Below are 12765 nucleotides of genomic sequence, written 5' to 3'. Positions count from 1 at the left end.
CGATTTCAGTTTCATCAGGTTCTGCTTCACATATTTTGAGGCTGTTATTAAGTATACTACATTTCAGATTACTGTGTCTTCATATGATGAACTGGCCATTTTATCATTATAAAACATCCCTCTTTCTTTCTGGTAATAGCCTTTGGCCTGAAGTATATTTTGTCAGATATGAATAAAGCCACTGCAATTTTCTTATGATTAGTATTTATTCGCATGGTTTATCTTACTCTGGCCCTTTGCTACCCATATCGTCATAGGTAAGGGAGATCTTGTATTTTTCCTTTTATCTAGTCTGACAATGTCTTTTTTTAATTTTTTTTAATTAGTTTCAGGTATACGAAACAACATAATGATTAGACATTTACACCCCCCACAAAGTGATAACCCCAAAGTCTACTACCCATCTGACACCTTACATACCTATTCTAATACTGTTGACTATTTTCCCTATGCTGTACGTTACATCCTGTAAATATATGTATATTATATATTTAATTATAGTGTAGGTGACATTCAATATTATATTAGTTTTGGGTGTACAGTGCAGTGGTTAGGCATTTATATAATTTATGGTTGAACACCCCCCCCCATAAGTCTAGTACTCATCTGACACCATAGGAAGTTTTCAGTCTGACAATATCTTTCAACTGGAGTGTTTAGAGCTGGACTGTTCAGCAGGATAGCCACTGGGCAACATGTGGCTACGGAAGTTAAGCAAAATTTAAAACACTTAAAATCCAGTTCCCAAAGAGCTCAGCAGCTATGTATGACCACTAGCTACATTCAGGTTTTGGACAGTGCAAATGTAGAATATTTACACACAGCAGAGTTTTGGTTTAGATAATTCATATTTAATGTTATAATTGATATAGTGAATTTAAATGGACCATCTTGCTATTTGTTTTCTATTTGTGTCACGTGTTCTCTGTTCACCTTTCCTTCTTTTTCCTGCCTTTTGAGAGACTGAAAATATGTTATCAGTGCTATTACCTTCACTACTGGCGTATTAACTGCATCTGTTTTTGTTTTCTTCAAGGCTGCTCTAAGGGCAGTGGTTTTCAACAGGGAGCAAAAATTCAACCTAAGGACATTTGGTGGAGTCTGGAGACATTTTGTGTCAACTCAGGGGGAGGATGCTACTGGCATCTATTGGGTAAAGTCCTAAATGTTGGTCAGTATCACACATCGCACAGGTTAGCACCCACAACAAAGACTTAACCAACCCAAAACGTCAGTTGTGCCAAGGAGGAGGCACCTTGTTCTAGCATTTACAAAATGCATCTCAAACTTCACACTGTCTTCCTTTGACATTATATCACTTCGTGTAACGTAAGAACCTTTCAGCAGTATCATGACATTTTCTCCTCCCTATCTTGTTACCATTGTCACACACCAGTAGCTGTGACACTGAGCTTAACTAATCTACCTCTCTAGGCCCAACATTTTTCATAAGAAAATGGAGAATATCCACCTCAGAGACATTCTCTGAGAATTAAAACAATGCAAGCAAAGAGCTTAGCACAGCACCCAGACACTACAGGTGCTAACTTGTCGAGAATTGTAACTGGTAATGAAGAAGGTCTTAATGGATATGAAATGAAGAAACAGAGGACACAGCTGAAGAGAAATCTAAGCGAGCCACATTCACACATGGTTTAACTTTTCTTACAAATGCTTCCCATGTAGATCTCTATCTCCAAAATGACGAAGACACTGCACCCTACTGGATGGACTGGCTGGCCGAGCTGGACTCAGAAGAGAATTTCAAGAATCTTTTAGCCTCTGATATGTAATCCCTTTTATTTACCTACATTTAATTGAAGACATCTGTAGGTGGTGCCACACAAAATGTAATTCAGACTTAGAAATGTCAATAAAAATGTCTGTAAGGGAGAGGTCCGATGTAAACCTAGCAGGGGAGTGCACATCAGCAGCTACAGAGCCCCACGAAATTGGGAATAGAATGGAAATCTGTTGCCTGACTTGACGAGGTGATAAAAGCTCTTTTCCCATAAAGCTTAATGAGCTCTATTAGTCTTTGGCTTACAGGAATGTAAAAGGGTCAGCCCCCACAGAGGGAAGTAACTGACTCTCCACACATGGCTCCATTCAAATGACAGCAGATCAAATTACTGATGTAATTACTATAACCTGACAATTTTGTTAGATTCATGTGGCAGTTAACTGTTGAGGACTTACAACAAAAGGATAAGGTTCATTCACAGTGGTTTTGTGGACAAAGCAAAATTTCAAGTCTCCTTCATTTCCAGTTGCAAGTCTCACGTATTTTATTGTCTCTCCCAGAATTATTTTTCTTTTATTCAAAATTAGGGAAGGTGTTTGGGTATTTATCATATTTGTAATTTTCCTTCTCCAGCTAAAACATAAGCTTAACGGCAAAATTAAACATTACAGACTCCTAACATTCTCCAGCCTTGGATTTGCTTGGACTCTCAGGTTCTGTGCAGGGGCAAAGGAATAGGGTCCTCAGTTCACTGCTGCTGGAAATTTGGGGTAAACAGTCACTATCTGGCGGCCCCTATGAAATTCCAGTCTAGAAAAATATCAAAAGAACGTCCTCAAGTATTTCCCAAATAGTTCAAGAAAAGTGGAAATGGACTCCATGCCCATAAGTCCAGTAAGAAATACAGTAATTTAGCCAAGGTAAAATACAACTCCAGATCATTAAGTGGAAAAAGCAAATCAACAGAAAATGACAGAAACTATCACTAATCTTTGATCGTATTTTCCTTTCTACTTTTCACCAAAGATTAAAGCTCCCACACAGATTCCCAATACTTAACCAGAGTAGCAAGATATAACACACAAAAAAATTTGTTTCGTACAACTCCAGGTGTGTGGTTGGTACACTCCAAGCCCTACCTCTACCTGAGAAAATCCAAAAATGAAAAAGACAAAAATCTTGACCTAAGTAGCTACAACCTAGCTGGAAAGACAGACTGTTAACCATATGGAAACAAATATTGGGCCTTGAGAGGTTTTAGCTGAGTCCTGCCAAAATATGGGTATTAGTCATGAGGTCTACTTAGAAGCATCTCTGTGGCTGTTGAGTAACATCTCCAAACTGCTACTTGCCCCAGTGAAGTGGATATCACACACCAGCCCCCGAATTTACTGCGGGTAAGGCAATCTGGCCTAACTGCCTTCTACTCACAACTCTTATTCTTGGTCACTCCTGTAAACTTGCTGAAATGAGAGTCCAGCCTGAAACATTATCAACATTATCTCTTCATCTAAGCTCTTGCCAGTCTCTTTTCCTAGACCCTACCCTGCATCAATTGATTGTTTCCACATCAGAGACTTCCCCAATGTGCATCACAGTCAAACACTGACTACAGGAGCTACCACCGAACACCTACCAGGGTACCTCTTCTCCCCAGTGAGGTCCCTTCATGGAAGAGCAAAGGGTAAAACAGTTCACATTTCGTAGTTAATATTAGCACTTTGCCTACCTCCTTCCTAATTTCTGTATGTTCAAATTGGGGTTTTTTTCTGTTTTCCTCCCCCTGCCTCAGCGCGCTGTCTCCGCCTCCTCCTCACGCTCCTTCCTCCCACCCCGCCCCAGCGCAACGTCCCTGTGCTTAAATTGTTTTTTAAATTTAGATTCACGTGTATAATTTTGCACCCTGTTTTTATCTTAATAGAACAAGAGTATTTTCCACTGTTGTTCATCAATATATACTCATGAACATATATGCGTAACGCCTATTTTAATGGCCGTAGGGTCTTTTATCATATGGCTGGCTGTACCATGGTTTATTTGGCCTTTTCCTACTGTTGGACACTTAGGTTGTTTATAAATTTTTTGTCATTATACATAATGATGTAATAAACATGTTTACGCAAATTTTGTCCCCATCTTTGATTATTTCTTTTTTTTTTTCAATTGGGGAACAGTGTGTTTCTCCAGGGCCCATCAGCTCCAAGTCACTGTCCTTCAATCTAGTTGTGGAGGGCGCAGCTCAGCTCCAAGTCCAGTCGCCATTTTCAATCTTAGTTGCAGGGGGTGCAGCCCACCATCCCATGCAGGAATTGAACCGGCAACCTTGTTGTTGAGAGCTCACGCTCTAACCAAGTGAGCCATCTGGCCGCACCTCTTTGATTATTTCTCCGGCAGTGATTCTTAGACTAGAATTACTCACCCACAAGGTATCAATTTATGTAAGGTCTTTAATGTACACCAAACTGATTATTCTGTAAAGGATGAAATTTAGTAACATCTCATCTCATCACATCTTCCCAAGCATTCACTTAAAAAATATATACACATCTTGATACGTAAAAAAAAAAAGTCTATCACTGTTTTTTTAAACTGCATTTCTTTGATTACTTAAAAGATTGAACTTTTAAAACATACGTATTACAATTTGTATTTCATTATTTCATCACATCAACTAGCTGATAAAACCCAACCAAATATTATGCAGAAAATAACGCATTTTAAAACTGATTCTAAGAGATCATTATACTAAGCATAATAACCTTTTTATCACACTTTCCCTAAATTGCCTTTTAACTATAATACGTTTTCGTGAACAGAATTACAGAATTTTTACAGAATCTAATGTTTCCATCCTTTCCTTTGATACTTCCCATTCTTCTATGCTTGGAAAGTGCTTCACCAAGTAAAAAGTAGGTTATATAACTTACATTGTCTTCAAGTTTCTTACGGTTTGGTGTTTTTCGTTTTTGCACTAAATGTCATTTAAAATTCTGTGTGACAGGGATTGTTCTCAGTGTTTGCCACACATTACTTCATTTCATTTTAATAACCCTATAAGTATTACTATCTCCATTTTCAGATTAATCGAAAGATGAAATGACTTGTTCGTGGGATTCCCCAGTATCTCTCATTTCAAAGCCCAGGATTTTTCCACGATAGAGCTTCGTTTCCCTCGTGATCTTGGCTATTTAGAAAATGTAACTGAATCTGGGTAGTACCAGCCTCTCCGGTCTAATCAGTTTCCCCAGCAATCATTCACAATGGCCACCAGGAGTGTTCAATGTGCCAGGTGAACTAAACCACATAAAGATAGTTTCAATAATCGTATGAACACAATGTTATAGAAGCAGAAAAGGGAACAACTGCCTCTATGTGGAAAGATCAGACAGAGCCTCACAGAGGACAGAGGATCTAGGCTCATCCTGAAGAGGGATTTGAACAAGTTGGGAATGGGGGAAGGAAACAAAGAGTGACAAAAACAATAGAGGCAAGAGGAAGAACAAGTGAGACAGGGAACAGAGTGTCACTGTGTGGGGTTGAAGTCTAGCCTAAGAGAAGAACGCAAACTATTATTAAGATTTGGATAGCACTTTATAAACTGCTCCCACGTCCACCGCTTCATTTGAGAGGTAGGAACTATATGCATTTTAAAGATAAGAAAACTGAGGCTCAGGGAAGTTGCGACTTGCCTACATGGCTAATAAGTGAAGACATGACCTTAAACCCACGTTTGGTTCCAAGTCCAACCATCTCTCCACACCCTCCGTGACCTCCCCTTTCCTACTCCTTTCTCAAAGTCTCATCCATCTTCTACACTGCAGCTCACAACGATTTCTGATTCTCTCAATATCTAGTAGTTTTTCTTTATCTCATAATTTTATCACTGGATTCTCACTTCTACATGGCAGAACCATTATGAGGATTAAATGAGAAAGTGAAAGCAGCACCTAGAGTAGTTCAATCACAAGAAAAGCTCAATTAAAGGTTATGTCCTTGTTCTTCCCTAACCAATTCATGGATTTGAAAAAGCTCTCAAACCAAATGAAATTTCACTGATGGCCGCCTCTGCCCACAGGACTTCTCCAGCTCTTTCACACCAAGGCAATAAAGAGAGAATAAGGCTGATGTTCAACAGTTAAGGGAGCAGGAGATACAACAAGAACTTTATGACAAAGGATTGAATTCACTCTACTTAATTTTTTTAAATGTATTTAAAAAGAGGCAGTGACCTGTTATGAAGGTGAATAGCTCTGTAACTTCTAGGAATTCTTACCCAAAAAAAGGCTGTATTCATCTCAATACTGTTATTGAAGAATGCATGTGTCACAACAAAATGATCACTCCTAAATTATCAAACAAATGCCTCACAAAAGATACCAATAGTGATGCTCAATTAGTGATTCTAGTATTAAGATCAGTGAGTAAACTTACCTTCAAAGGTGAGCTGCAAAGGAATCTGGTGAACTGCAAAGTCACATTTGAATAGAATCAGTTTCATCCAATAAACGGGCAGCAAAAGAGAATAAAAAAGGAAAAATTATTGCATGCTTTTTCAGTAAGCACATCTATAGCAAACCTAAAATTCTACATAAAATTAATGCTGTCATACATTGTATAATTCATCCAAAGTTCAATCTAGCCCATAGCAGGTATCCAACTATTTGAATTATTTTAAATGAATATATTTTTAAAATCTGGTGTAAAAACAAAGCACAACAAATTAGTCCTAAAATATTTCATTTTTTAAAGTGTTATTTTTAAATCCCTGTGTAATAAAACATCCTCTAAGGAAGGAATTGGCAATCTACTTGACCATAAATGCCACAGGCAAAGTTAAGTAAATAAATGCCAAACAAAGAAAAAGATATAAACTAAAGGGGGAACCAAAAAAAGAGAGAAATAAAGTCATGACCAAGAAAGGAGTGTGGCTGAGCCAGAGGGAAAGAAAGAAGTTATTCCTCCACAATTTGGTACCTGGGGGTCCTGCTGACCCTGTTCCCCCTTTCCCTTTTTCTCAGCCCCATATGCACATCTGTCTGCTCTCTTTCTTTGGTACACACAGAGGCTTACAGAATTTCATCTGAAACTATGCATGCTGTCTCTCAGCATTTAAATAAAGAAACATAAATTGTGGGGTGGAGGGAGCCGTACACGAATGACAAAGTGAACTACCCGTCAGCTCTGAAATGAGGGAGGACTGTCACAACTTCATACATATTCATACCGGTCATTCATAATGTTTTCTTAGATGTTATTTACAAAATCAACATTCCAAATCCTTTGAGATTTACTATGATAATAAAATACCCAAGTAGTATAAACTCTTGATCTTTCTAAATGCAAATTAACTACAAAAACTTGCAATGGCAGGCCTGTTTCCAAGCACTCTTGAACTTCCTCTCCACAACAAAGCGAGCTAGTACTCACAGGGAATACAAATAACTTGATTCTCTTTTAGAGACACACATAGAAATATTTCTCAATGCAATTACATGATGTCTGGGATTTCCTTCAAAATCATTGGGGGATCAGCAGGGAAGTAAAGGGGTGAGTGTGCAGATAAAACAAGACTGGCCATTAAACTAGTGAGCACAGGAGATGAATGGATGAGGATTCATTATACGATTCTCTCTACTGTGTGAATGTCCAAAGTTTTCCATAATAAAGTTCAAGAAATATAGATACTTCCTCCCCCAAATACTAAAGTGAACATATTCCTAAAATATTACTAGTGCATGCAAAAGCCACGTAGTTAACTATATCATTTAGGCTCTAGACGATTTTTTTCCTAAATGATATCAATAATGCAATTCAATTATATTAACTGTTAAGAGAACTTTCTGAAAGTGCAAGACATACCAAAATTTTAAATTTTCATGACGTTGTTATGAAACAAATAATTCTATTGAAATTTAAAGTGCAAACGCTGTACTCTTGGGCTCTTTATCGTAGTCCAACGTAAGATCCTTACCCTTCCTCCCAAGAGAAAACAGTGAGTGTTGAAAGACTCACTAGTTCTAACAGTGGAGAAATACAAGGCATGGGGAATTTCTTATTTTAAAATGAGAAATTTGCTATTGTAGGATTTCTGTGTTTCTCCAGTATGTGCATGTTAACTATATTATACACATTAAACTTTAGAATTTAAACATGGTTCTGGTTTGGTAATAATTGACGCTTCAATTAGGATGGAAGTCACCTTAAATAACAATAAAGAGAAGTATATAAATACCCTCCAAGAAAATAATGACTCCTTGAAACTCCAATAGTTTACACACATCTTTGTCATGTGTATATGGAACATTCCTGCCACAGCTTTTCCAAAACAGACCTACACATCACATCCTCATCCTGTCTGGAGCTGCCAAAACATGACATATATAAATAAAAGTTCTCCCCAGTCCCCAAAATAGTAAAAACAGAATAAATTCAAAAAGACACACATGAAAAGGTCCAAAAATGGTGCTTCTTGATTAGTGAACTAGAAAAGCCCATTGCTATTTCTCCCCAGTTAATCACTTAAATTCTGTCATAAAGAAACTACATATTATTATTACATTCAGTACAAAAGGTAGTACTTTGAAAAAGATTATGAAAAAGCAAATGTAATTGCAAAATACATTTTGTACATACATTGAAATTGACAGTAGAAAGATGCCTGTTAACAAATACTAACCACCATGACGTCTGATCACTATAAAAAATGGCTCAATTCTGCTGTGGATCTAAAATTTCTCTAAAAAACAAGGTATATTATTACAATAATGGTGAAAAAGACTACGGATGCAGCTGGGAGCCCACATAACTCCACTTTTCTAATGGAGTCACACTTACTATGGCTATTCAAACATACTGTGCTATGGGTCTAGTTAGTTAATACGTTTTAAAGGATCCTATTCTAGTTATTTAGGCATAGTGTCGAGAAAATAAATAATTTAATGCTTTACAAAATATCTTGATTTTACAGACCAGGATATACTTCATTATTCCAGAAACAACTGTAGGACAAACACAGCCATTATCTTCATTTTTCATGACCTATTTTAAAGACTACTTCTAAGAAATATCTTGATTTAATACAGTTGAAAATAGGAACAACCTGTCTGACATCTGGCTTTTCAAATTTAAATAGGTAAGTTTCTTGTCAATAACAATATTAAGAACATTAATCTGATTCACTTGATAAAATCCATAACAATTTTAATTGTTATTCTCTCTACTCTTTAGTTTTTTTATTTTTGTTTTTTATGATTTTTTTTTTCTTCCCTCTTCTTCCGCCTCCTCCCAGCCACTCCGGTTCAAGCCGTTGTGTCTCAGTCTAGTTGTGTAGGACACAGCTCCCTGGTCTGTGCTGGGATTATGAGCCTTGCGCTCCCCCCGCTGAGGCAGTCGGTCGCCAGTTGTCGGTTGCCCACTCACAGCGGCTCATGGCAGCTCTCGCCACTGCCGGCCACTCACGCTGGCCACTGGCCGCTCCTGGCAGCACACAGCAGCCTACGGCAGCTCACGCCAACCACGCTCCTGGCAGCCCAGCTCCAGGGAGAGCTGTTGTTCACAATCTTAGCTGTATAGGGAGCAGCTCACTGCCCATGTGGGAATCGAACCTGCGACCTCGGCAATAGGAGCACGGTGCTCCAGCCACCTGAGCTACCAGGCCAGCCCCAGTTAGTTTTTTTTTTAACATAAAGATTATATTCTACATGTAGAATCCAGGCATAAAAGGCATCAGTACTATTTTAAAATCTTTTAGGCCTCTAAAAAGAGAAGAAGAATTCCCCCAGATCAGGACTCCTGTTGCAGCTCTGTACTGACCCTGCTTCTCCTAAAGCATGCTCACTGACCACTCCTACCACCGTCACTCTATTCATCATTGGTAGCCTGTCTCATAACACGTTCTCATTCCTTCCAGAGAAACACTTAATGCTTAACCAAATTTTCTAGTTTTCCAAGCACGTAAAACTGTAGTTAAACCTCCTGTCAGTTACAATTAGTAGATTCTTTTTTTTCCAAGGTTTTTACTAACTCTGCCAGTTATTTGAGGGTGGGGAGAGGCAATAAAAAGGAGAGAAGAATACACACTACTAATTTTGTCAAAATATTCCAGTAAAACTATAATCAACGATTTATCTTTGTAATATGAAAAATTCAACACATAAGCAATTTAAGCTACTATGTTCCTGAAATGCGTTTCCTATTTAAGAAGGACCCATGTTGAATATTTATTTTAAAGAACAGGAAACAATGACGAGCAATTTTTACAAGACAAGCCACAGTATTTTCTCCTAAACCAAGGAACATCAGTGAGGTGTACCTATTCGTCACGGTGGGATTCCAAGGCTTTAACTGCTCATGTAGATTATCTAAAATTTCCTTGAATAATCAAAATACTTATGCTGGTCCGATTTCATTGGCCTTTCACCTAGCACATGGTACTTACTATCTTACAAATTGTCAGGGGACAAACCTGACTATTTTAGGCAATAATCTAATAAAATCTCTATTTAAAATTTTGTAATTGTCAATCTAAATCATACTTCAATGTAAAATACTAAGTTTTTTCTTCTATCAGGAATTGGGAAGCTTTAATTCAGTTAAGAGTCTAAATTATGTTAAGTTAGATAATGTTTTAAGACTCCCTTCCCATCCCCCCACAACTTCTGGTACATATTTATATACTATTTTAAATTGACTGCTTTAAGGCAGTGCAAAAACTAAGTTTTACGTTAAGACTGTGTCCCTTATAAACCTGACTCTTGGAAATTAATTTGATTCCACAAAAGAAAAAGTTTCATTATTTTGTATTTCACTGCAGGAAAATCAAAACTTCCAAAGCAGCCTAAAAACACAGCTAACACCCATTTCAAAAGACAGCAACAGAATGAAAATTAAAGCTACGTTTAGCAGGGAGTCAAAACTAAGGTTTGAGAATTAAGACTGTTTATCCTCAGTTTAGTGGGGAGTAAGAAGAGCAGATTCGGGTAATTCCTTAAGTGCATACTCTCTTTTCCATCTGTCAACAATGTAGCTGAAAGGACTAAAAACTTGTACTGCCTGTTTTGGTTAGAACTTGATGTTAGGCCTGGGCCAGACGTTAAGCTTCAATAACTTTTAAAAGATGACAACAAAAATCTTATTTACATTCTAATATATTTAAACCCATGTCTTCAGAGCCATTAAATCTCCATTTTTTGCTGATGGCAAGAATAGTGACCTAAGAGTTAGACCGTCTGGAATCTCATTGGTCTAGTTATTTGAGTGAGTACCTTAAATTATTTGGGCCTTAGTTTTCTCTCTGTAAAATGATTTCAGCCTAACCACTTTCACCAGTTGGTATCCTGTGGCAAGTTACCGAGACACTCTCTAAAAAATGATTCCATGTTCAAATAAGTTTGGGAACTGCTGTATTCTATTGCTGTCTCACCTCCCCTTCCTCATCCTACAGAATTACATGGTATACTGATAAAAGGCTCTGAGAATTCCTGCAGTTAAAAACAAAAAACCCTAGAAGATGAATGAGTTCTAAGGATCTAAAGCACAGCACTGCGATCACATACAATTCTCTACCACATACTTGAAAACTGCTAAGAAAATAGATTTTAAATGTTCTCACGAAAAAAGAGAAATGGTAAATTATGTGATGTAATGGAGGTGTTGGCTAAGAGTACGGTGGTAACACATTGCAGTATATGTGTATCAAATCAATATGTTGTACACCTTAAAGTTATGTAATGTTACATGTCAATTATATCTCGATAAAGTTGGAAAAACAAAAACAAAAGACCCTTCAGTTTCATTTAACCTGGTGCCTTCCAAAGTTAAATGACCAGGGAGTTTTGTTTTTTGCTTTGTTTTTAATTTCATGTAATATTAGCATTCCACAGAACATTCCACCAAACTCACTCTAGGAGACAGTGCCCTGCAAGCTCTCATTTTCCCCAATCTGTACTGAAAATACTCAGTATGGCCATTTACAGTGTCCAAAAACTCTAACACGAAATATCAAAGAATCACTGGCCCTTTTTCTTCCCCCTTTAAGAGTTATGGTTCCAACCCAATACTATCACTCAGTGAGATCTCTGCAAGATTTAGCACTCTGCATTGGTGAATGGGCTAATGCTCAAACCAACACCATGGAAGTAACTGTAACAAAATGCCTCCTGAAAGATTCTAGTATCTGCCCAGAATCACAAAAGCCTGTAACACTAATACACAGATATATAAATGTTTTGCTCTAAGTGTTGATACCACAGTTTGCTAATGTATATCCTACTTAGTGAGCTACTTCAATGTATCTTCTTTTACTACTTGCAACTCTCTCCCCAATTCTAAGAGCAATAGGGATTCGGCTATAATTAAGTCATTCACTAATACTTATCTCGTGTTCATTATTATAATAATTGTATGTTTTAAAAATAATAACTTGATTTCTATTAACACAAATAGTATACATCTGAACTTATTAGAAATTCATTTATTATTGACTATCTCCAACTTTGGTGTTTCTGTCTAAAAGGTCGGTTTGCAATATGAATCGACAAACACCAGAATTATATATAATAATTCTATAGCTTAAAAAGCTACACTCAAAGACAATGGAATCTAAAAGAATTCTGTTGCTCTTCAACAATACCAACAGCAAACAAAATCACGATAAACAGAGTTCATATCAAAATGCAAAGAAAAAAAAGTCACCAAAAGGAACACCCACTGAAGAAAGACTCAAGTGTCGGTGACATCGTGTGCTGAGTCCAGAATTATTTGCTTCTTTAATGGGAGAATCTTTCTGCCACAGGACCCTAATGACCTAAAGACCTGCTTGTTTATAACATTAAATAAGTTAAGGACTTGTACAAAATATTAATATAAGAAGTGTGGAAAAATTATAAAAGTGTGCTTAAGAGAAAAATGTACTTCAGGATTTGTTATAAGTCAATATTGGGACTGAAATTTTATATAATAAGAGAAACCTTTATATCTGTTGCTTTCTTAATCTGTAAACTGCGTGCTCAGGAATGCATCAA

General features: G+C 37.2%; 1 protein-coding gene across 14 annotated transcripts in view; it reads right to left on the bottom strand.

Moving 5' to 3' along the window:
- Positions 1-12765, bottom strand: part of ATE1 (arginyltransferase 1) — a 218334-nt gene that overhangs the window by 169950 nt on the left and 35619 nt on the right. For all 14 annotated transcript variants that reach the window (XR_012498369.2, XR_012498368.2, XR_012498370.2 and 11 more), the window contains one exon: positions 6176-6208. Coding sequence is in view for 7 of the 14 variants with exons in the window: in XM_019752925.3 (XP_019608484.3) it covers positions 6176-6208 (33 nt within the window). In the remaining 7 variants the exon portion in view is untranslated. The remainder of the gene's footprint in view (positions 1-6175; positions 6209-12765) is intronic.

Source organism: Rhinolophus sinicus, chromosome 15 (genome assembly GCF_057876585.1).
Source record: "Rhinolophus sinicus isolate RSI-liver-muscle chromosome 15, RSI-T2T, whole genome shotgun sequence".
Lineage (NCBI taxonomy): Eukaryota > Metazoa > Chordata > Mammalia > Chiroptera > Rhinolophidae > Rhinolophus > Rhinolophus sinicus.
The sequence above is the reverse complement of the archived record's forward strand: the minus strand, read 5'-3'. Positions and strand labels throughout refer to the sequence as shown.